This window comes from Struthio camelus, chromosome 4, assembly GCF_040807025.1.
Source record: "Struthio camelus isolate bStrCam1 chromosome 4, bStrCam1.hap1, whole genome shotgun sequence".
Classification (NCBI taxonomy): domain Eukaryota; kingdom Metazoa; phylum Chordata; class Aves; order Struthioniformes; family Struthionidae; genus Struthio; species Struthio camelus.
In genome coordinates, this window is record NC_090945.1 from 80,646,757 (window position 1) to 80,668,438 (window position 21,682).

The window sequence follows — 21,682 nt, forward strand, 5'->3', positions numbered from 1 at the left end:
CTTTGCTGCGTCTGCGTGTGGTCACTACAAACTAAATGCCAACCTCTTCTCACAGCGCTTGTGTGAAGCCCACAGGGGACTCAGTGAATCTAACCAGTGTCAGTCACGTTTTAAAAGTAACTACAATAGAAATGAAACAAGCTGAGCAGTTATTTAATGTAGCCCGAGGACAGCATGATCCTTTAGCCAGGTTTTGGCCAGAGCCAAAGCCCACTGGTGTCAAGAGAGTCTTTCCGCTGATGCCAGTGGGCTCAGAAGCAGGCCCGAGAGATGCAGAACTAAACCCCAAGCCACTCCTGACGCTCACCAACGCAAGCTCGAACAGTCCTGTGCGTCCAGGGAAGATGACAGACCTCTTTCTATCCCCTTATCTTTCCAAAGCCATTTCTTTTCAATATGGTATCTGAATAACACCAAGTCTCACCCTGGATCTGATTGTATTTTCAATGCTCAGGGAATGGGATCCAGCTATACTCCTGCAATCTTGATCTAAAGCATCATCTCTTGCCTTTGCCATGCTGCTGTAAGTGAGGGTGTGCTTCCATGGACCACTCTTTCAGGAGCAAAGCTGGCTTGAGGAGTTTCCAGTTCCTGGCCACTTATTCCCATTCCACTTCTCTCTACCAGTCTGCCAGCACAGTCATTTTTGAGGTCCCACAGTAAAGTGGATCAGCAAACAGATCCAAGTTAAAAATAATCTCACAAAATAGTAAAAGAGAGAAAGTATTTTTAATCTGGATCAGTCACTGATCCAACTTACTGCAGGTCCTCCTTAAGCCGGCTTAGCCATCAAGAAAACATGTGGACACGTTAATAGAGAAGTGAACACTCAAGAAATAAAGAATAGCAGTGCCAGGTCAGATCAAAGGTCTGGTCAGATCTGTCACCTATCACTGTCAGTGGCTGGCAGCAGTTGCTGAGGGAAGAGCGTAGTAAGAGGGCAGGCAAAAGCTGTGCTTCCCCAGGATGCCCTCCCCGCTTCCATTGGCTCCCAGCTCAGGGACTGTCAGGGCAGCTCTCCACAAACCAGCGGGCTTTGCTGTGAAAGTAGGTACTTGACAGCACGAGAAAACAACTCCCGATTTTCCCAAGGTGGGTTTGCTGCCTTAGGAGCACAGCTATACCATTTTCAGGATTTCATCCTAAGTTCATAGCTCTTTACTAATGGGACAGTTCGAATAACCACAGCTAGCCCGTTCCATGGCCTAAGGCCAAGATTTGATATCTTGTCATCATAAGGCTACTGTTCTCTCCTTGACACGGCTGTGTCTCCCCCTGAGAAAATTTAGAGTCTGTGCTAGATGGAAAACAAATTCTTCAGTCTTTGTCCATCCTTGACAGCCATATGAAAGAAATAAAGAGAGCTTTCAGGAACCCTATAAAAGCACTCCCTTCAGCAATCTGTGTATGTACTCCTTTGTCAAAGCCTGCAACCTCCATAGAACTGAGTGATGCTCGCACATGCTCCCAGGCCTGTGGATGCCAGTCCAGAAGCAAAAACAGTTACAAACACTACAGCCGTGCTTAGCTTTTCTGTCTTCAGGTTGGCTAAGGCTTTACTGGCCCAGCAGTGCCACCTTCTTCATATAAGCTCCTTGTACATCAGCATTTCTCAACGAGTCCGGTCAAAATAATGCTTCAGGTTCCTGTGCCTGCCGCAGCTTCCAGACCAAACTGGACAGTAACATTTGCAATGGTCGGTTCTGCATACAGCCAGTGCTTTATATGCAATTGCTTCTTGAGGAGCTTGTAAAGCATCTGCTAAGGCTCAACATAAAAAGCCTGCCTATGGGAATGAAGACAGATATGAGCACTACAGTTACTGGTCATTTGTAAATTCAGGCCGCCTCTTTGGGTGCACAATTTAAAAGGAGGGAAAGCAGAAAAATGGATATTTCAGTTGGCCAGAAGTGTCTCAGAGGCAGTGGCAAGATAGAGCACTATTACTATCAACTGAGAAACCCTCTTGCAAAATTGGAATCAATACACAGGTAGGACTTTTAGGGAAGGTAGACTTTTAGGGAAGGCAGACTTTTAGGGAAGGCTTAAGGAACAGGTCTACACAAAGCAGGATTTCTACTCAGACCAAGTGCACAGTGTCTGCAGTCCCAGCCAAGCTCTCTAATATTAATGTTCTTAAAGCTGTCTCATGCATTCCAGCTACTGTTGCCATGCTTTCTAACAGCCGGCGGCTTCCAAGACCCTTAACAAGAAAGCAGAGTTCTTCAGCTGAGTTACCCTTATATCAAACAGACAGACAGAGGTATTTTTGCTGACTCCCTCTGATGTCAGACTGACTGAGTCCCATTATCTCTAAACCAGGCACATAAAGAGAAGTCGAATGTTTCTGTGAGACAGTGGGGACCACTGACATGGACGTTTGTGTTATCTGAGGGCCTTGACACAGGAAAAAGAGCTGTATGTCAGCTGCTCTGTAGTCAGTGCCCATGCACATGTTCCCATATATATACTTTACATACATATATATACTACATGTACATATAGTGTACTGAGAGGCAGTTGCAAATTATCTCCGACCCTTGCTTGTATGTGTGATGGCCTAAATGAGGTGGGACAGAGAGATCTCTCAAGAGATTTTGCAGATTTGTGTAGATTTCATTAAAGGAAAAAATAAAACCAAAACTCAAATCATCCGGATCCAAAAATTTGTAATACACTCTAGACTCAGTTTGAAAAGTTTACAAACAGCTCAATTTTTCAGGAATCCATTCTGAGAGATCTTTGTGATATGAAACCAGATCAAAATTAACAATTTGAGTGTTTTAAGACGGGGTTTTGTCGCCGGGTGAGCTGAGCTTGCTACCTTTATAACAAAATTACAAAGGCTGCTCTGTGCAACATGAGGATGACTAAATTAGGCTTGTGCTACTAGTTATTCTGATATGTGGATATATTAGTTATAAATGATATGTGGAGTTTTTTTGAGTAAAGGTTTTCTATTCTGTGTGTAAACCCTTTGCTTTCAAACCAATTATTTCAAATGAAAATATTCTAACATTGTATACAAAAGAGTCCTTATATAAACACCAGAGTAACAACCACTGTGCATTAACATCAGCTACTTCAGTTTACCTATTAAGAGAAATATTCAACAGAGGATGTCAAAAAATAAAAGCTATAATTACAAGCTGTAATTCTCAGAATGTGTAAAGGGCTTGAAGGATACTCTTGAGGAAGGAAGAGACAGACATCCCTAATATATCCCAAAACTAAATGCAAACTAGAAGACACAGCAATCTACAGATGCCTGAAACGCATACCAGCTCAAACTGCTGAATTTCAAACTTGCTGGAGTATGTTTCACAAGCTAGCAAGTGCAACACTTCTGTGGCTTCTCGCCGGAGCAGCAAAATTGCATGATCTGTGGTGTTGCCCTGGAATCACAGAAGCGATCTGGAACCTCCTGCTTGGGAACACCCTCCTCCTTTTGGAAGAACAAAGAAGAAACTGCAAGGGTATCTCAGATTACACATTTTGGATCTGGGCCTACAAAGATTTCTTGAACCAAACTTGAAATACATTTGTGTAACCATAGGGCTGTTTTTCCCTTTGTCCTTTCAGAATCTCAAGCCAAACCATTGCTTTGCTTGCTTTCCACACCTTACAGAATCATCCTTTGTATCATAATTAGCTGTCAGATCTTGGCCTCTGCTTCTAGGAGTGCTTCATACAAGTTTTGTTTCTGAGCAGGCTCCATCAGTGATGCAGTTCTTAAAATACAGTTGTCAAGTGTTATAACAGCTACTGCTACTGTACAATTTAGAAAACTAAATGAGTGGACCTAATTCAAATCAGAACACGTTAGAACTCTCTTTCATGTTCAGATGACATAAGAGATACACGGTATGGGGGTTTTGATGATAACAATGACCCTTGTCCTCTCCTGTGCACTCATACCCCCCCGACTTTTTTGCAGTTCCATTAGCCCCTCTCATTGAAAAACCCAGCCCTGAAGCCCCAAACCCAAGGCCTAGCTTTTCAGCTCAAGTTGCAAGGACTGGTGCTGTGTTTCTTGACTGCTTGAGTCCAGTCTTTGGTACCAGACAGGAATAGCAACCATCAAACGATGATACTGTTCTCTCTCTCAAGTGCCAAGAGACTCAACAGCGTGCCTGCGTCCTGTGAATCCTGGTAGGCGCTGCCTGCAATGTCTCTTTCTACATTTTCCTGCCAGCTGCACGACTTCGATCAGCTGTGTGACATTCCTGAAAACGCAACACTGAAGATAACGCTGGCACTTACCTGAGCTGCCAGTGCCTTCCGATGCACTTCTGGATGTTTTTGGCTGGCTCTGTTTGCTACTTGTTCGTACAGTGACGGAAGGAGGAACGGTGCTGCTGCTGTCTCCACGAATCGTTGAGAGATCCTGCATGCTAAAGCTCCTTAGTCTCTCAGACAGAGCCCCTTGTCCCTGGTTAAAGAAGCAAGCAAATGACACGCATAAAAGTCAGATTCCACAGCGCGTTTTGAGCCTTTCTCCTCCCTAGCTCATTGAAATCCATCAGGACAAAAAGAAGAGAAAAAATTGTCTAGTTCAGGAACCTAGAGAGGATACAAATGAGTTAACAGCTTAATTTCGCTTTTTCTTTCAGAGCAGCACTATGAATAAAGTCTGAACATTCACATTTTTGATGGAGAGCATCTCTGATTGTTCAATGCAATCACTTGAGCTCAGAGTGCTCTTGGCCCTACCTGAAGTAGTAGGTTATTCAACCTGTCTAACAGGTACTTTTCCTCACCAATATCCGTGTTAAATAGGTGTTTGACTTCAGAACCACAATTTAATGTTCTGCATGAAAATAACTCCCTCTTAAAGATAATCATCTATGATGATATTCACTTAGCGGTTCTCAGTCATACAGAGAACTTCCAGAGCATGGAAAATCTGAATTTTTAAGGTAATAAAAAGTCATTCTTAAAACCAAAGAAACATGCCAGTGCTTTTTCATGTAGGGTAAGAAGAAATAAACTCACACACTATTTTTCTTCCTTTTTTAAGATTAGATCCCAACCCAGCAACAACAAACACATTCCTTGGTGAGAGGAATATAATTGTTCTTCATAAATGATGGGTTGCTAAAGGGATACCTTTCATTAAAACCACATCCCACCAAAAAGTTGGCGATAAATATGTATCTTCCTGAATTCTGTCGCCCACATTCTACATGATAGCCCTGGAAAAAGAATGCCAGAAATTGCAGAAAAATCGATTCAAAATGTATCTATCTTTCTTTATTAGCTACATAAAGTGACATTCATAATAAAAATAAATAGCATAGTTGATGAAAAGTACATTTAGATTTTAGTATTTTTTCTATTTTCTTCTGAAGGACACTCTTTATAGCAAATAGTATTGGAAAAAAAACCTGAAATAGACAGGGCTGGATTCCAAATTATTTCTGCTAGTGTAAATTAGAAGAAAATCAACCGGAGCAAGACTGCTTAGGCCGAGGTGAAGTCAGAAGAGGGCAATCGGAAATCTTGCTCTGCTTATTTAAGACAAAATAGAGAGTGGGAAAATGATGTGCAAACGGCCAAATAAGGCACATTGCAACAATTTGCACACCATCCTCACTTTGACTTGCTCTTGTCAAAGCAGTACTTAAGGGCTCTGCTTTGGACCAGAATAGGCCATCGCTCCTCTCTGGCCCACAGATTTCTGTTTCTTGCCCACAAAAGGTGCAGGTGAGGGGCCAGGGAGGAGTATGCTCTGGTGCTGGCCTGACATGGAGAACGGACACATCCTGACCATCTACAATCAAATCCTAGCACATCCCTCACAACTCTGCCCATCCGCTAGTCCACCGTCATTGGTACAACGGGATGGTAACGCATCAATTAACTTGGAGGTACCAGTTTCCCAACATTACTTTAGAAACCTCACTCGCAGATAAGTAGAAAACTAGTGCCTCTAACCCCCAAAATTCCCTGGAAAACTGATACTTCTAGGAACTGAAAATAGACAAGGCATCAAGTGCTTAGAACTACGGTCACCGCGACAGCTTGCAGTTTCTACCTTCGAGAAAATTGCTAGATCAGTAACCTCTCAACTTGCCAGCCTGAAGCTTTTCATGCGAGAAAAATCCTCTCAAGGTTCAAACTTCCTTCCTGCCAGAGCGTGCCACTTCGAGCACAGCCAGGTTGTACGTTCTGGACTGCAGCACTTTTCTGCGTCAGCAAGAAGCAAATACCAGATGACGAAGACTTCTTCAACGCTACCCCAAAGTATCATCAGTAGAAATATCATCTAAGAGAAACAAAACCGAGCTGCTCTTTCTTGAACAGAGTCATGTGGTGGGGCTAGCCAGGAAGCTTCCCTAGGATTTTCTCCCCTTTTTTTCTTTTTTTTTTTTTAACTGAACCTTTGCTTCCTTAACATCTCACTGTACGCTGTGTTTGGCAGCATTTTGCACTTAGCTTTTCTGCAGACTGCTACAGAGAAATGTCCACACACCCACCATGCTCTTCCTGCAAACTTTATTTTGTTCTTTCTTGTTGACCTGTTTTAATTTTAAAAGCACTTCAGATGCATGAGGTTTTATTCCTTGTACACCGAGTTACCTTGCTGATTTTATATCCTTGGTAGTGGAGTCCCTAAAGCAGATACTTAATTAAAATCTCACCTCTCCTATCTTACTCTCCAACCTGCCACAAGAGATGATGCCTGAATTCTGGCTGCTTTCCTGCCAGTGGCTGAGTCGCTCTTGGGACATGTTCTTACTCTGACAGGCACCTCAACTTATTCCTCTTAGGCCAGCCTAAGGTACATTTATTCTGCAGTTACAGGCTGCAACTGTCACTGATACACTGGAATTTGATATACTGAGGTTTGCCTGCATGCCTGCTTAGCTGGATGTGATCTCAGCAGGCTCACAGCCGCCCAGAGATCAGGGCAGTATATAGTCCTGGATGGGTTTTCCAGCTTGCCCCAAATTCCTGCACTGTGATACTATTCTCAGCAGCTAGCTTAAAACTAACACAAGCCACTCTACCCTGTCGTTTGACTACAACAGACAGATCCTTAGCGAGAGCAAGCTGAGAGGAATCAGATCACTAAATAATATCTTGGGACTGCAGAATGACTGGATCAGCAAAGCCAGAGGGTGAGCAGTTGATGAACTGCTGTAATGTGAGTGCTGGACTCCTCCTGCATTACCAGCTCAAGTGTTAGCGCTGCCCAAGCCTGCAACCTCCCCCCAGCCCCTCTGCTCAACCAGCTAAGCCAGGTCTGAACCACCACTCCGCTCAAGCCGTTTGCGTTTGCGGACAGGAGTCGGGTTAGAAGCAAGATTCATGCGTCGAACGAGCCTGGCAAGGAAGAGGACACCGGTACACTCTTTTGCATTGAAAATGAAGATGCGCTAATATTCTTGCATTGCAGCCTATGATACAGTGGCATATAAGGATCAAAGGCCCCAGAGAGCTTTAAAACAAAAAGACCTGATATATGCCTGTCATCTGTTGTCCATTACATAGTATATAACATGCATTCCTTAAATACATTGACATTATGGCAGCTGTGCTAATTAACTTCAACGTTCTCAGGAAAAAAATAAAAGAAATTTATCTTTTCTTGATTTTTGCTATAATTTAAACAATAAAGAAGAAATATGCGTTCATTAGCAAGCCAGAATACACTGCACCCTGAATTTATTACAGTAAAGGTAAAGATTGCTCATTACACACATAATAGCAAAATACTACCATTGTTACTGCTCCATGAAACAGTCTGTTTGAATCTCACAAATGGCAGGAATAGCAATGGCTTAAGCTAAATGGTGACAATTAACACGTGTGAGGGAGCTTACTGACCTTCCTTCCATTTTTCTTACCTTTCACGTTTTTGCCTTTCCTACAAAGATCTCCCATCTTTGTAGGAACAGACCCAACTTTGCAGCATTCCTAGGGCACAACATCACAACCTTAATCACAATTCTTCCCTAGTCACCACGCCATTTCTGCCTGAGCCCAAATAGAAACATGACAGAAACTATCATTACAACAGAATCAGGACACTTTCCTAAGTTAAGCAGTAAATGTCATTACCAACCTTAATTTCCCTGACACAAAAACAGCTGCTGTATATGAAATCACAAACATTTGAAAAAACGTCACTGTGAGGGTTCGCACTGCTCTAGTCATTTTTTTTTTTTTTAGCAGCAAAGTCTTCATCCTGCAGTAAAGCTTATTATCCTGTAGTAAGACTTACCATTTGTTAGTAATAGAAAAACTAAGTTAATAGCTCTATTTCACAATAGATTTAGCATAGCATACATCTTGGTCCATGTTTGGTTAAAACGATCATGTGGCAGTTCAAAAGCAGTTGTTTTGGGGCCTTTTGGGGGTTTATTGCCTTGGCTGTGATCCTACAGACGTTCTTCCAACTGCTACAGACATACAAGACGTCCCAGTGATTTCAGCACACTGTGTGTCTGCGCAGACAGAAGATCCAGGTTTTGAAGCGACGCCTACGCTGCAGGCCAGGGGTGTTTGCAGCATGTCCACAAGGACCTGGGCTAGTTTTATGCTAGTGAGCTGGGCTGCAGTAACATCATGACAGTGGCCACGGGTATTAGCATTTCACTGTGTCAACAGCAAAATAACCTGACAGTATCGAATAATTTTTTGAACACAGGGACCAGAAGGGCTGTGGATGACAATACTTCCTCTCTGTCTTTCCCCTCATTAGTCCCTGGGGCCCAGTCAGGCTGATCATGCTGACACTGTGGGACCTGTGCCCTGGGGACTTCATCCCTGAGGAGAGGATACAAGCATACAGTAGCGCTGGGACACTGGGTCTTCTCTTTGCTTTCCTTGAGCACAAGACTGCCTGTCTGCCCTCAACTTCTGCCTCATCCAGTTCTCTCCTAGGACACAGACTGTCCCCACATGCATGGCACTCCTGACATAGTGTTTTACTAGACAGGAAGGCTTTTGGTGGCAGCAAGTGGGAGCACACATCTCTGCCCCCCTTCTCACTAGCACCTGCTCCCAAATGGATCTGGTCTTGCTGTCTCTAGGGAAGTTCACCCCATGGTGAAAGCATGGTACAAGCTGAAAGCAGAGCCCTTCCCACCCCACTAGAAAAGAGCTATATCCCAGCACAAAAGCTTCCTTCACCTGTTCCTCTCCCAGGACCCACCAACCTCGCTAGGCCCAAAGCCGGGATGGTTCTTCTCTCTACAGGAGCACAGAAGGGCCAGGCTGGGACAGGGCTCAGCAGCACTGGATAGGACAAAAGACTAATATCACAAATGACATGGTAATACCATCTCCCAATGACCGTGCTATCAAACAGTATCAACCTCATTTAGATTCACGACACTACCAACAGTATCAATTTATCACCCATCAAAACACGGACATTTAAGCTGCATAAGCTTTTCTCTGATTCTAGGGGATTTTGGCAGTTAAAGCTCCTCCATGTGGCATACTAACTAGTCTAAAACTAATTTAGGTATGTACCTGCTTCAGTTGTAACTCCAGTAAGAGCATACCTTACTTCCCCAGGGCGAGTAAATCCCCTCCTTACTTTTGCTTTAAAGAAAAGGAGTGGTACAAAACAGTATCAAAATATTCAGCTTTTAAAGTTAGTTACCCCTCACGCTACCTTCCTCTAAATGTTGCAGACATGGTCATCTCTAGAAATGAGCATTAACCAGGGCACAAACACTGATCCAATCAATATTTGCCTGTAAGGATCAGAAATCTTGATTCTTTTTCAAAATCTGAAGTCAGTAGTGTGACAGGCCCTACAAAAGACACTGCATCAGAAATTGCTGGAATTTTCTTCATTATTTTGCTTCTCTACAATTAATCCGTACACTCATATTTGCATTAAAACTTTGTAGAGGGAGATAGATTTAGGAATCCAGAAAAACTGGATTGGAATCCAACTGGACTATTCATGAACAAAAATAATCCACATGATGAAGTAGCTTTATATAGGCCCTAACACAAGTAAAATCAGGCACATAACTTAAGCAATCTTCAAATTATAAAACAAAATGTCCAATTAAATGTGACCTAACTATAAGTAAATAGCAGTGTCTAGATATTATCATACCTTCAGTCTGAAAATCTGAAAGAATTCTGCAGACGTTATTTAGGCTTCCAAACATCTCTAATACCTAGAAATTCCATTTTGCAGCTGTGGGAACCGTAACACAGCATGGTGAAGTGACACAAATCAGCAACCCAAAAATTCACATCATAAAAGAGAAGCTTTTAATATGGTCAATGTTAAAACAGGCTGGCATCTTCTGGTCTTCTGCAGTTTAGGATCAGTAGTTAATTGACAGGCAAGGGAACGCTAAGTCACGCTTACCACACTTTTAGCACAATACTAAACCTGTTAATGTTCTCCTCTCTTTTACTGTAACTTTGGTTAGCGGTTCTCCTCCACAGTAACAGACATGTCTGCATGCACGTTACAGCCGCTGTCCCGCAGATATTCACTACAAGCTGTAGTGCATATTCCAAGGATACTAGTAATTACTCCAGGGTCAGCAGGACTTCCCCAACTACCCCAGCTGACACGCGATCAGTAAATGCTTGCAGAGCTGCATCTTCATCTCCGAGCCAAGTCCTGGCCTCCCTAGCTCCACTGCAAGCCCATCCATCCTAATGGAATTGCAGCAGTGCAAGAGAGGCTCCCTTTATACATCAGTGAGAAAACAAAAGCAAACGCAATAGCTTGGTCAACACAGTAGCAACAACCTGAGTTAGTTGGTTTTCTCCACGTACAAAATTCCCTGCCCAGCTGCTGGAGTCTCTCCGATTGCCAGCAGAGGACTTGGAAGGCAGTTTGCTGACAAGATCAAAGAGAGGCTTTCAGAGCTCCGCACGCAGGATCTACCCGCTGGAAGCTGAGCAGACAGCATCTGGCCTCAGACCAACCTCAGCTGAAAACAGTTCAAACTAGCCTTATGGGGAGGCAGATGTTAGTTAGGAGTTAGTGTAAGCATTCCGCCGGTTACCTGCCCTTCTTTCTGGTCCAAATACAAGTGTAAATGAAGTAGCTGAGAGACCTAGCAAGGGAAAAAGAGAGCCAATGTGGCAACACACATAAAAGCTTTGAGAATAAAGTCTATTCGAAGCATAAGTAACCGAGGCGAGACATGAGCATATGACATTGGGTACTGCTGTTCAGGGACTCACATACGCATCAGTGCTGATACTGGAGACTGGGAGAAGCAGCAGGGAGACCCACCTGTAGGTTACCCCTTTGAATGTAGCTTCTCCTTTCCTTGGTTTTCCCAGTGAGATGGAGAAAGCACTCCATAACCCCAGCTGATAGGATGTTACCTAGCAAGTGTGTTTAAAGAGTTAAGCAAATTACAAACACAAAGGGTGACCGCTCCACTCTTTGCACTTGGTGGGTGCTCCCCTCTGGACAAACTCCTTGTGTGTGGCCCGTTTTGTAATCCAGACTTAGGATCATTAAGAACAGAGTGGATTTACTACTAATTAAGGTAGAGGATTAGGGCAGTGTTCGGCAGCCATTTTTGTGCCGGTGACTGAGAGTTATTGCAAGAAGTAGGTTAACACTGGGGAATTGCTCAAAGCAATGAGTGGGAGTTTGCACGCAGAAACGTATCGCACTCGGCTACAGGAGGCCCTGCAGAGAGCCAAATCAATGATTTTACGTTCTGAGCACGGGCTTGAGGGAAAGGAGCGATTGCTTCTGCCGTTGTCAAACTGTATGAACACAAATACCTTATGAGAAATGCCCTTATGACTAGGGCCTGCGTGCCAAGCCTGGAACAGCTATACGGTTTGGCGATGTCAGATAGTACTAAAGACTTAAAGGGAAAACAGCTGACGTTAATGCGATGGTGGAAACTTAATTTCTTCCACCCTTTTTGTTTACGTAGTTCATTTCCTCTCCTGGGAACTGTCTGCTATTGTCTCTCCCAGCCTAGTCTCTCCATATAATTTTATTGTTTAGTTCTGTCTGTGCATTCACTGCCTATTGTCTGCTCCTTGGAGACATCATTGAAAGAGCCAACAAGAGGAAAAAGCTAAAGCGGCTACCTGGGCTGTAGCTTGAAATGGCGTTGGGTTTTCACTGATTTGGAAAAAAATGGTTTCTAGAAGACGTCAGAAAGAAATCACACCGCAGCAGAGCAACAATCCGTGAAATACTGTAATCGCTGGCATACTACCACATGTTTCAAGAAAACAATGAGTATCTTTCTTTACTATATAAAATAGCTCAGCTAAGAGATCATAACTTTGGATCACAAATGGAGGTCCTTTAAAGGAAGCTAATATCAAATGGAGGATACTCGGCCCTTCTGAGACAACAGGTCTCCAAAAGTTTCTCAAACAGAGAAACTCTTGCTTTCTGAATCACCCCTGCTTTCTGAAACTCTTGGCCATACAGACCAGGGCATACTTACAGGGTGGTCATTATACATACGGTACTGAGCAGGATGGACAAAATTGTCCTCTGATACATTTGGCAGGCAAAGGAACAATCTGCCCCCAAGCAGTAGGATCTCGTCATTACAAAGAAGCTTTAAGGAAAGGATCCTTCCTGGTTCCTGCCTCCCTCTTTCCCAATTCAAGCAAAAGTGCAGTTCTCCATTGTCATGCCACAAAAGGCAGCATTTCCCACGTGACCTTGGACTCCAAACTCCCACAGCAAATAGGTCTCAATTTTCATGGAAAATTCAGGAGCTAAATATTTTTGACTTTCAGGCAGTTGCCCTGGCTGTATCAACCAGATATTAGAAATGAAGAAACATGCTGTTTGCCTACAGAGGATGAAATCTAAATTATCATCAGCATTTCTCTTCTAGTGCCCTAATTTAAAAACCAACAAATGCACTGTGAGACATCCCAACAAATTCCTTGGGCTAGGAAAACCTAAACCAGCGGAGCTACAGCCTGACGTGGGGTGGTGAGCCCAGAGGTGGACATGGAAGTGAGGACGCTAGACCAGAGAGGTGGTTGGAGCTGAAGCAGTTTAGGAACTGCTGACTGCCACTCCTGAGAGTTAAGGAGGTGGATGAAATCCTATTGCCTTCATTTGCATGCCTGGCCCTTTTAACAGATAACCAGAATGATTGCTAACTTTGGCAGCATCACAAGTCATATTTCCCCACGCATGAAAGGCTCCTGGACTGTTTCTCAGGCCTATTAGGCACAAACGGGCTTTTCATCGACACCAGTCATGCATGCTTGCTCCCTCCATCCCATTCATCATCTCCTGCCAAGGCACCATGCCCGCTGCCAGCAGCTTGCTGTGCCCCACTCCCCTTTTCTGAAGATGGGCTGTACCAAAGGGGCACCCAAGGGGCCAGAGCACCAGCTGCTGTGCAAACAGTCCCTGTCCCATGCAAGGCATCTGAGGAAGATATCAGAGACATCTGGGTAGTGGCAATCTGTTGACTGCAGGGTGCTCTCCTTCCAAAGAGTTGAAGTGGCACTTTGGGGGTTGTTAAATAGCTGCGGGCAGGATTTGTCTGAGGGGAGAGGGCATTGACCTATTTGGTAGAAAGGGTTTATCTAGGATGAGGAACAAGGAAACATGGAAACAGGATCTGGGGAACCTGGGAGCTTGAAAGAGAGGGTCAGTGAAAGAGGAGGAGATGCCAAAGAGCTGGGAGACTGAAAAGCTGGTGATGGGAGCACTGTGGAGATAGATGGAGGGAATGGCAGGGCTGGGCAGTGTCTCAGAAAGGGAAGGAGGGAGTAGAAGAGCCGGGGATGTGGGACAGAATAAGGCGGCTGGAGGCTCAGGGTGACAGATGGAGTGGGGAAGCATGAGACGGCCAGAACAGCAAGAGCAGGAGCCTGGGGCCAGTAAGGGAGCACACATTGGTGCGCTGCAGGAGGCTGGCACTGCTTCCCAGCAATTAGTGCCTCTCCTCACTGCAGCCTAGCTGTTCACATCAGCAACCTAACCAGCAGGCCCAGGCCCCATCTGAGGGCTCTGCTGCCTGGTCTGGGCCTTGAACGCACCCCTTGTCAGAGCCCTACGCCTGATGCTGTAACATTCTTGCTGCAGCTCCACTTCTCCTAGAGAAGAGGGAAGGAGAGTCACTTATTCCCTCTTCTGTTTTTCCTTTCCTCCCCTGAAGTGAGCTGGAAAGAAGGTGATCAGTGCTTAGGACCCCTCGGGAGCAGGAATGGCTGAACGAGCTGTAACTAATTGAAAACACGCAAAGAACAGCAGGATTTACTGCCTGGTCATCTAATCCTGCCATTTAGCACTGACCCACTTGAAGTCACAGCGCGTGACAGGGTGACCAAGCAATGAGGACAAGATTATAGAGCCCCAAATGAGATTATGCTTCTGGGAGGGGAACACAGGCTGCTGAGGGCATAGAAAAGATCTGTGCTGAGTACCTAGCAGGGGTAAAAAAAAAAAAAAAAAATCAGACGTCTGATGCTCTGTCTCCACCTCGAGAGCATCAAAAATAGACTCTCCAGAGAGAAAACACCCAAGCGAGCCAGCTGGGTGGGCACAGCATACTTGGGACACTGACAGCTCCTCAGTCTGTAAACTGAATTGGCGCAGGTTTGTGCCAGTGTTAGCACAACTGTGGCTTCAAAACAAAACACAACAGGGGAGGGGAGCTGGAGGAAGGGGAAGGGAAAGAGAAGCCTGCACTTGGCTAGCTAAAAATATAGGCTATTTAAAATAGAAAGGGGAAACGGCCAGGGGATCGGAGATAATGAAGGTGCATGTGTCTGTGCTGTTTGCAGCATCTTAGCCTGCAATAAATACACAAGTAGCGTCATGCAGAAACCCTAATCTGAGAGCCAGCCTTGTTGTGCTGAGTGATCTATAAACAGAGTAAAGAGATGGGCTTGGCCCAAAGATCTTATCGCCAAAGACTATGACGGATCCACACCACTGCGGGAGTATAAGATCAGTTAAAACAATTTAGAAAAATGGGAGAGGACAGGGCTACGCACAGTGGGAGGCATGTCTCCAAGTACAAGAGCTTTAGATTTAAGCTCACTTCTGAAAACAGGTCTGTGAGGAGTACACTTTCAGCCCAGCACCTCACTGGGTATTTGCCAGCAGAAGATGCTGATTTGCAAAGTCTGAGGGTCCATTTCTTAATAACAAGGCATCTTCTCCTCACCCATTAATCCAAGTAAAGTAGGAAATAAGAGAGATCCTCACTTCCTCTTGCTGGTAAAAGCCATGTTTTCCAAGGGGGGTGCAGGTGTTCAACACTTCTGAAGATAGGGTCATTGCAACAGGCTCCAATTTTAACCTGACCAGTTAAAGGCTGTAACCCAATGAATCTGTTCAGGGCTTACTTTCACATCTATGCTCAACACTTATCATATGCTAGCTAGATACCTTTAAACCTTGGCATTCAGAAAGCCAGAATAAGCTTTACAAATAGTGTTCTCCTCCTGTCCCCAGAAACTCGCCCCTAAGGACAGTATTGCAGTCTTGCTTGGCATCTGTCAGCTCAAAGTGTTTTCCAGATAATCAGTTACTTAAGCTTCTCTCGTGTGGGACAATCTAGTCCTATTATACTTCTTTCTCCAGTGAGCTGGAAGGGTGTTGACAAACATTTAACAGCAGTTGAAAACTAGGGCAACAAAAGCTGTTATTACCACCCGTAGTTGCCTGTATCACCCTTCTCTTGGGGATGGCTCCCTCTGGGCACATGTCCACACCCGACCCATCACACTTTACATCCTGGGATATTGGAGCAATCCCAGTTCAGCACTTCTGCACTGCAACACATCAGGCTGCAGATCTCAGCCATTCAACTCTCTCTGCCAAAAAGATGGCAAATTCAGTGAGAGAAGGGGGAGGGCCAGAAACCATTTCAGCCATTCCTGACTAATACACCATGAAGGGTGCAAATATATCAAGGGTGCGGTCCCGTGAGCAGCAGATCTAATGTGACGGCTCCTCACTACCAGACGAGGAGATCTTGCTTTGCTTTCCTCTGGTCATACTTCTCATTATGCAGTTCTGTCCCTTCCCTCGTGCTGGCTCAGGCACTCCTGAGACACATTTATGAGCTCTTTTATGTGCTAAGAAAAATGGTATTCCCTTTCTTTCTCGTTCTGGGTTTTCCTTCTGATAGATTAGAGATAACCTGAAGAGGTCCAAAGAGCTGGTGCACAGCGTACCAGTGGGAGTAGGAACACCAGCCCATTCTGGAGGAGGAGAACTGTTACATCAGCTTGCCCTGTCTCTTGGATCTGGACCCTGAGGCACACAAAAGCAAGGAACTTGCTGGAGGTCACATGCTGAAGTGATGAGGGAAGCCAGGAGTCCTATTTTTCCCCTCGGGTATTCAGAGTAAGTTTAATCTCTAGGTTGAAGCAAAGACAAGAATGGTCCTTGCTTTGCTGTAAAAATCCAATCAGTCCAATAACTCCCTCTCAATATTATCAACAGATCATTCTCCCCTCCCCAAAGTAGTGTGCCAGAAACATTATTCTGGTCCATTACAGGCAGCACTATTTTAACTGCTGTCTCTAAGGCTGCCCGCAGATGCACCGTACAACACTACTACAGAAGTCACAGCATGGATTCCTTTCTTTCAGCGCTGAGTGGGGAACGTCATTAACTCAAGCAACACAGCATCTTCCTTGTGCCCTGAAGACTCTTCTCCCTCCTGCCCAGCCTCCTGCTGTCACTGGGCCTGCATTTCAAGAGAGTAAGACTCTTAAGAAACATAGTGGAAAAGCAGAAAGGTAGGAATAAAAACAGTAGTGCTGACTGTTCATTCATAAAGAGCTGATAAAGACACTGTCCCAGTCCTGAGAGGAATAACTGGGCACTGTGGTTCAGGGCCACTGTCAGGCTTCCCATAGTCTGGGGCCCAAACAGGAATCAGAATTTCTTCAGGCTTTAAGCACAGTTTCTCCCTGTGTCCTACAAAGAGCTCTAGCACAGAAAGCCTGCAGGGCATTGTAGGAAGGAGTTCAGAGCAAAGGGAGTGCTGCAAACAGGCATTTCCAAAACCTAACTTATGTCCAAGGCTGTGACTTCTACATGCTTCGTGAGCAGCAGCAAAAGCCTCAGTGTCATGGAGGTATCACACAAAAGCTGAGTCCCTGGGCACGTAACAGCCAGCTTTGCCTTAGCTCCGTGTTCTTCCCAGGTTTCAGTTCAGATTTGGGTTAGCCAGCAGTCTCTGGGTCAGCAGAGCCTCCCCGCTGAAAAAGCAATAGTTCCAGAGTAGAGTTTGAACTGCCCATGGCCTGAGAGCCCCAGTCTGCACAATGCTTGGCAGAGAAAGGGGAGAAAAATCTTTCACTTTTCTTCAGAACCTGATGCAGCTCTTTCTGCATGGCACATCCTAGGGATTCCCCACTTCCATAATATATTCCATTCAACGTGCTTTATAGACCTTAACATATTTGGCCATCCAAGTACGTATTATTCTTTTTTAGAGAAGCTAAGGCGAGGAGAGACTAAATGATGTGCCCGAGGTCATATGAGAAGCAAGGGGCAGAGCAAAATCAATTATTTAAACTCCCATTCATATGCTTTTCCTAATGGCAGCACCCACGCCATCCATATGTTTCTACTATCCTTTTGCAAAAGGCATTGTCTTGGCGTGAAAGCCTTATCTTCTCTACAAGTTTTGCCTCTCAAAGTACAAGAGTATGGTCACTACGCTCATCTACCCTCAATCAGGGTAATCCATTGTCCAAGAGCAGGACCACAGAGCACAGTTATCAAGTTCAGGAAGTTTTTATGCAAACAAAGAACAGAGATAACTGCTATTTTCTGGTTTTGGCTCTAAGCCGGGAACAGAATACAGGATACACCTCCTCAGATGAGATCATCCCTCCAACATCTAGTCATTTTCCCAAAGCAACTAATGCCATTTCTCGTTCACTTGTATATAAATGAGCCTCCAGTGAAGTATATACCAGGTACAAGTGTTAACCTTGCAGCTGAAATTCTAACCTCTAGGAACTTCTCCAGATCCCATCTGCTTTCTGTCAGCACCCAAATCAGAGTAATCCTAAATCCAGTAAATCCTCCAGAGTTCTCTACAATTCAGCATAACTATAACAAGCTGCAGTATGGAAGGCCTTTCCCTTCACCTCAGGTGGTGCTGACCAAAAGAACACAACTTAGTCAGGGTTATGACTGTGTTCACCTAACATTAGTGAACATCCTTCATGGGATATATACACAGGATACATATATAAATTTCAATAGAGGTCTGAGGCAGACCCTAGCCTTAACCCAGAATTTACTACCTTATAGGGGTTCACTTGCCACCACACTTACTGCCTTCTATACAGTATTCATCCCAGGAGGCACCTGTGTGGCTGATGAATGGGAGATTGAGAGGCACGATCAAAATTAGTGAGAGAATCTTTACCCCCTTTCTCTCTCCTCCTCCACCCTGCGGCTGCTGTTGGCAACGGATGCAGATCAGATGCTAATGTCACCCTGCTGACTTGCATCATTACCTTGGAAGCTGCCATGACGGCTGCTGTGGCTGCGACGTTCAGCCCCCGCTTCCCGAAGTGCACAAGGGCATCATAGCTCCGATCTTTCGCCTGGACGAGGCAGTCATCAATCTCCTGTCACAGCAGACAAAAAACAACAACAAAAAAAAAGCACAAGAGGGACAAGTTCAGAGTGCTCCCAGCCTTGCTCTCTTGGTAGAGTCAAGTCATCTCTCATGGAGACAGACTTCTCCCTCCATTTCCCCACTTTGACTGGAGAGAAGTTCATAGCTAACATTTGCAAGAGGAAAAGTTTGCCAGGGAGCAGTAACTCCCATTGCAGCCTTTGGGAGTTCTTTATTCTGTTAATGAATGACCAGGTCCTGAAAGTGCAACTCCATGAAGAGGTCCTGGAAGCAAGGCAGCCACATCCATCTGGGCAGAATGGCCCAGGATACATCAAGAGCCATTTGCAGTCTATGGGTTCTAAAGATAAATTCGATCTGCTCCCTAGTTTAAAAAAAAAAAAATGCAGCATGGGTCTGGGCAGCTGCAGCTGTAAAGCCCTGGGTCCAGAACTGGTGGTCTCAGAAGCATCTGAGATATCTTTGCATAGTACTGCAGTGTCTGGCTTCAACAGGCCCATGGGACTGGTACGTCCTGTGGTGCTGGACTCAGATGCTGCTCAATATGCAGTGAAATGGTTATGAAAGTCCCTGTCCTCAACCCTCTCTCTCCCAAGACACAAGGACCTGGATAATAATGGGTGACAGAGACTTCCAGAGCTCAGCTACTGGAAGTGCTGGGTTGGCAGTGAGCAGAAGCTACAAGACGCTGCTGGCTGTTTAGCCATTCCTTTCCTCTTCCTAATGGGTGACAGGTGGCATCCCAAAATGCACAAGCACCACTTGTGAGGAGACTAACCAGAAGTTCCTAGGACTGATTCCCACTGTCCTTCTGGGACAAGACTGAGACACAACTATTCATTCACTGTCTGTGGCTAAACAGAAATCTTTCACTGCCACAGCTGCCACTGCAGGAAACAGTCATTTACTTCTCAATAGTTTGCATGTTGATACTTGGCTAATAGCTGTTCTTGGCCCTGTATTCAGAAGAGCCAAATGGATCTGCCTGACAATGTCCCATTCACAGCCACTGTAGTCCTCAGGGTAGGCAGATGACCAAAGCTGCAATGTTCCTTTTGAAGTTAACAGCGAGGCATTTCTCAAATCAGGACCTCAACATGCTTCACAAGTCTTATTTTAGGTGCTATACCTCTCCCAGTCAGGCAAGTGCTTCCTAAGTCCCTTGCACAGCCAGGACAGGCTACTTGTCTCATAGCTGCAAAATATGTATTATGTAGAGCTGGTTACAAAGTTAAGAAGCCCTGGCTGCCAGGCCCTCTTGCTCTCAGAAGCCCTAGCCACAACACAGCACTTCAGCTACATTCAACAAGCATGTGCAAAGCCACTCAAGAAATATTTTTACTCCCCTCCCTCCCTCCAAACTTCTCAAGTGTGCAGAGATGAACTAATACGTGTGAGTGAGATGCCAGTATTTAAAAACACAACAACTGCAGACAAAGAACAAAAACATCAACAAAAAAGAGACGATAAAATGGCAGAGAAAGAGATGCAGCAGTTCCCTGTCCTTCAGTGAAAATGAGTGATACAGAGACAGGAGCAAACACACTGCAGACCTCCTTCACCTAGAGAGAGCCTAGGATCTGTGATTACCTTTTCTTTTGAAGACAGTGTTGGGTGAACAAATTTTCTGTACAGGAGGCTGGAACCTTTTGTGTATGGAGAGAGCAGCCAAGCTACAAAGGCTATTTTGAGTTCATAGTAGAATGGAAACCTAGAAGAAAAAGAGCTGTTAATGCCCACTCCCAAACATAACCGGTGTTGTGTTTAGAGATGTTCAGCACAGGAAGGGACTGACCAGTTCTTAGCTTAGGGCAAGTTTGCTTACCAGGGAATCCAAGGACCAACACACATTCAGTCATCTTTGCACACATCTCAACTAGGCATATGGGTAAATCTTCCCTTTACTCAGGTATTAGGGCCAGTAGTTAATGGGCTTGAAGAGACCCTGTTGCGTGGTAAGAGGAGCTGTCTCCATGCGGAGAATACAGATGCTGCCTTCATAGCATCCCCAGTCATCAAGAGGTAGCAAAAACCAACCCAGGTTCATGTTCCATTGATGTTTTTATGCACCTTTCATCCCTCTGTCTTTCTGTTTTTAAGATAACACTTATCTGACTGAAAGTGAAATACAAGGGCCTTTTGTTGTCCAAGCAACACGCAGCATAAAGGGTGCAAATCCACACGGTGGCTTTCAGGTAGCGCAGCAAAGTAAGTAGGGCGCTAACTCTAACTACGAAAGGAACATGCTCCAGTTGTAACAACAAGTCAAGGACTTCTTGAGATTAGATTATTTAGATTCCTTCTGGAGGACAAAACCTAAGCACAGTGCTGGCCTGCTAGCAGCATCCTCATGCGGGCATATTGCTGCTAGCAGTGTGGCAACTCCACGGTACCCTTTGGAAGCAGGGGTCGGGGAGAGCAGCGCAGAGATCCTGTGATGGTCGCATGCCAGCCCAGCTGGACCGTGCTAATGCAGCATTGTCACTGAGCCAGTTAGGGCATACAGCAGCCAGGCCCGACCCAAGGGGCCGCTGCGGCTCTGCTCTGAGCATGGGTTTGCCAGGTTGGGCTTCCGTCTGACCAAAGATAGAGATCTTGGTCTCTCTCTTGCTGTAGAGACAGCATACTCCATTTCACAGGCTGGAGAAGCCCTCTGCCATTCCTCCAGAGACACCCACGCAACACCTCCTCCAAATAACAAAGCCCCACATGATCACAGTGGAGGTAGGTCTATGTTCCAACTAGATAAAGAGACAATAATGCCCATTATCTCCTTTGATTTGACATGCTGCTAAATACTCCTGATGCCCTTTTTTTGGATGACTCGCTTATAGGTACTCAGTGCTATGCAGGAACACGATTTAGACAAGGGAGAGGCACTACAATCAAAATCCACTGACCCAAAACCTGAAACCCTTTGATCTCACCGGTTTCTTATGAGCTTGGAAGAGACCTTACTAAAAAGGGCAACCAACATTTCCAGACTTGAGCATCTAAATTTAAGGAACTAAATCTGATTATTGGGCATTTTTGTGCTCTGACAAAGGTCCAGAAATCCAAAAAGGACCAAGAAGCCTTTGGTAGCACCAGTCAGCTCCCATCAGCAT

The 21,682-nt window shown here is 45.0% G+C and overlaps 1 protein-coding gene across 2 annotated transcripts in view; it reads right to left on the reverse strand.

The window, feature by feature from the left end:
• Positions 1 to 21,682, reverse strand: part of REEP1 (receptor accessory protein 1) — a 68,589-nt gene that overhangs the window by 16,943 nt on the left and 29,964 nt on the right. For both annotated transcript variants that reach the window (XM_068943699.1, XM_068943700.1), the window contains exons 4-6: positions 20,166 to 20,286; positions 18,451 to 18,564; positions 4,264 to 4,432 (exon numbers count right to left, since the gene is read on the reverse strand). In XM_068943699.1, the coding sequence (XP_068799800.1) occupies positions 4,264 to 4,432; positions 18,451 to 18,564; positions 20,166 to 20,286 (404 nt within the window). The remainder of the gene's footprint in view (positions 1 to 4,263; positions 4,433 to 18,450; positions 18,565 to 20,165; positions 20,287 to 21,682) is intronic.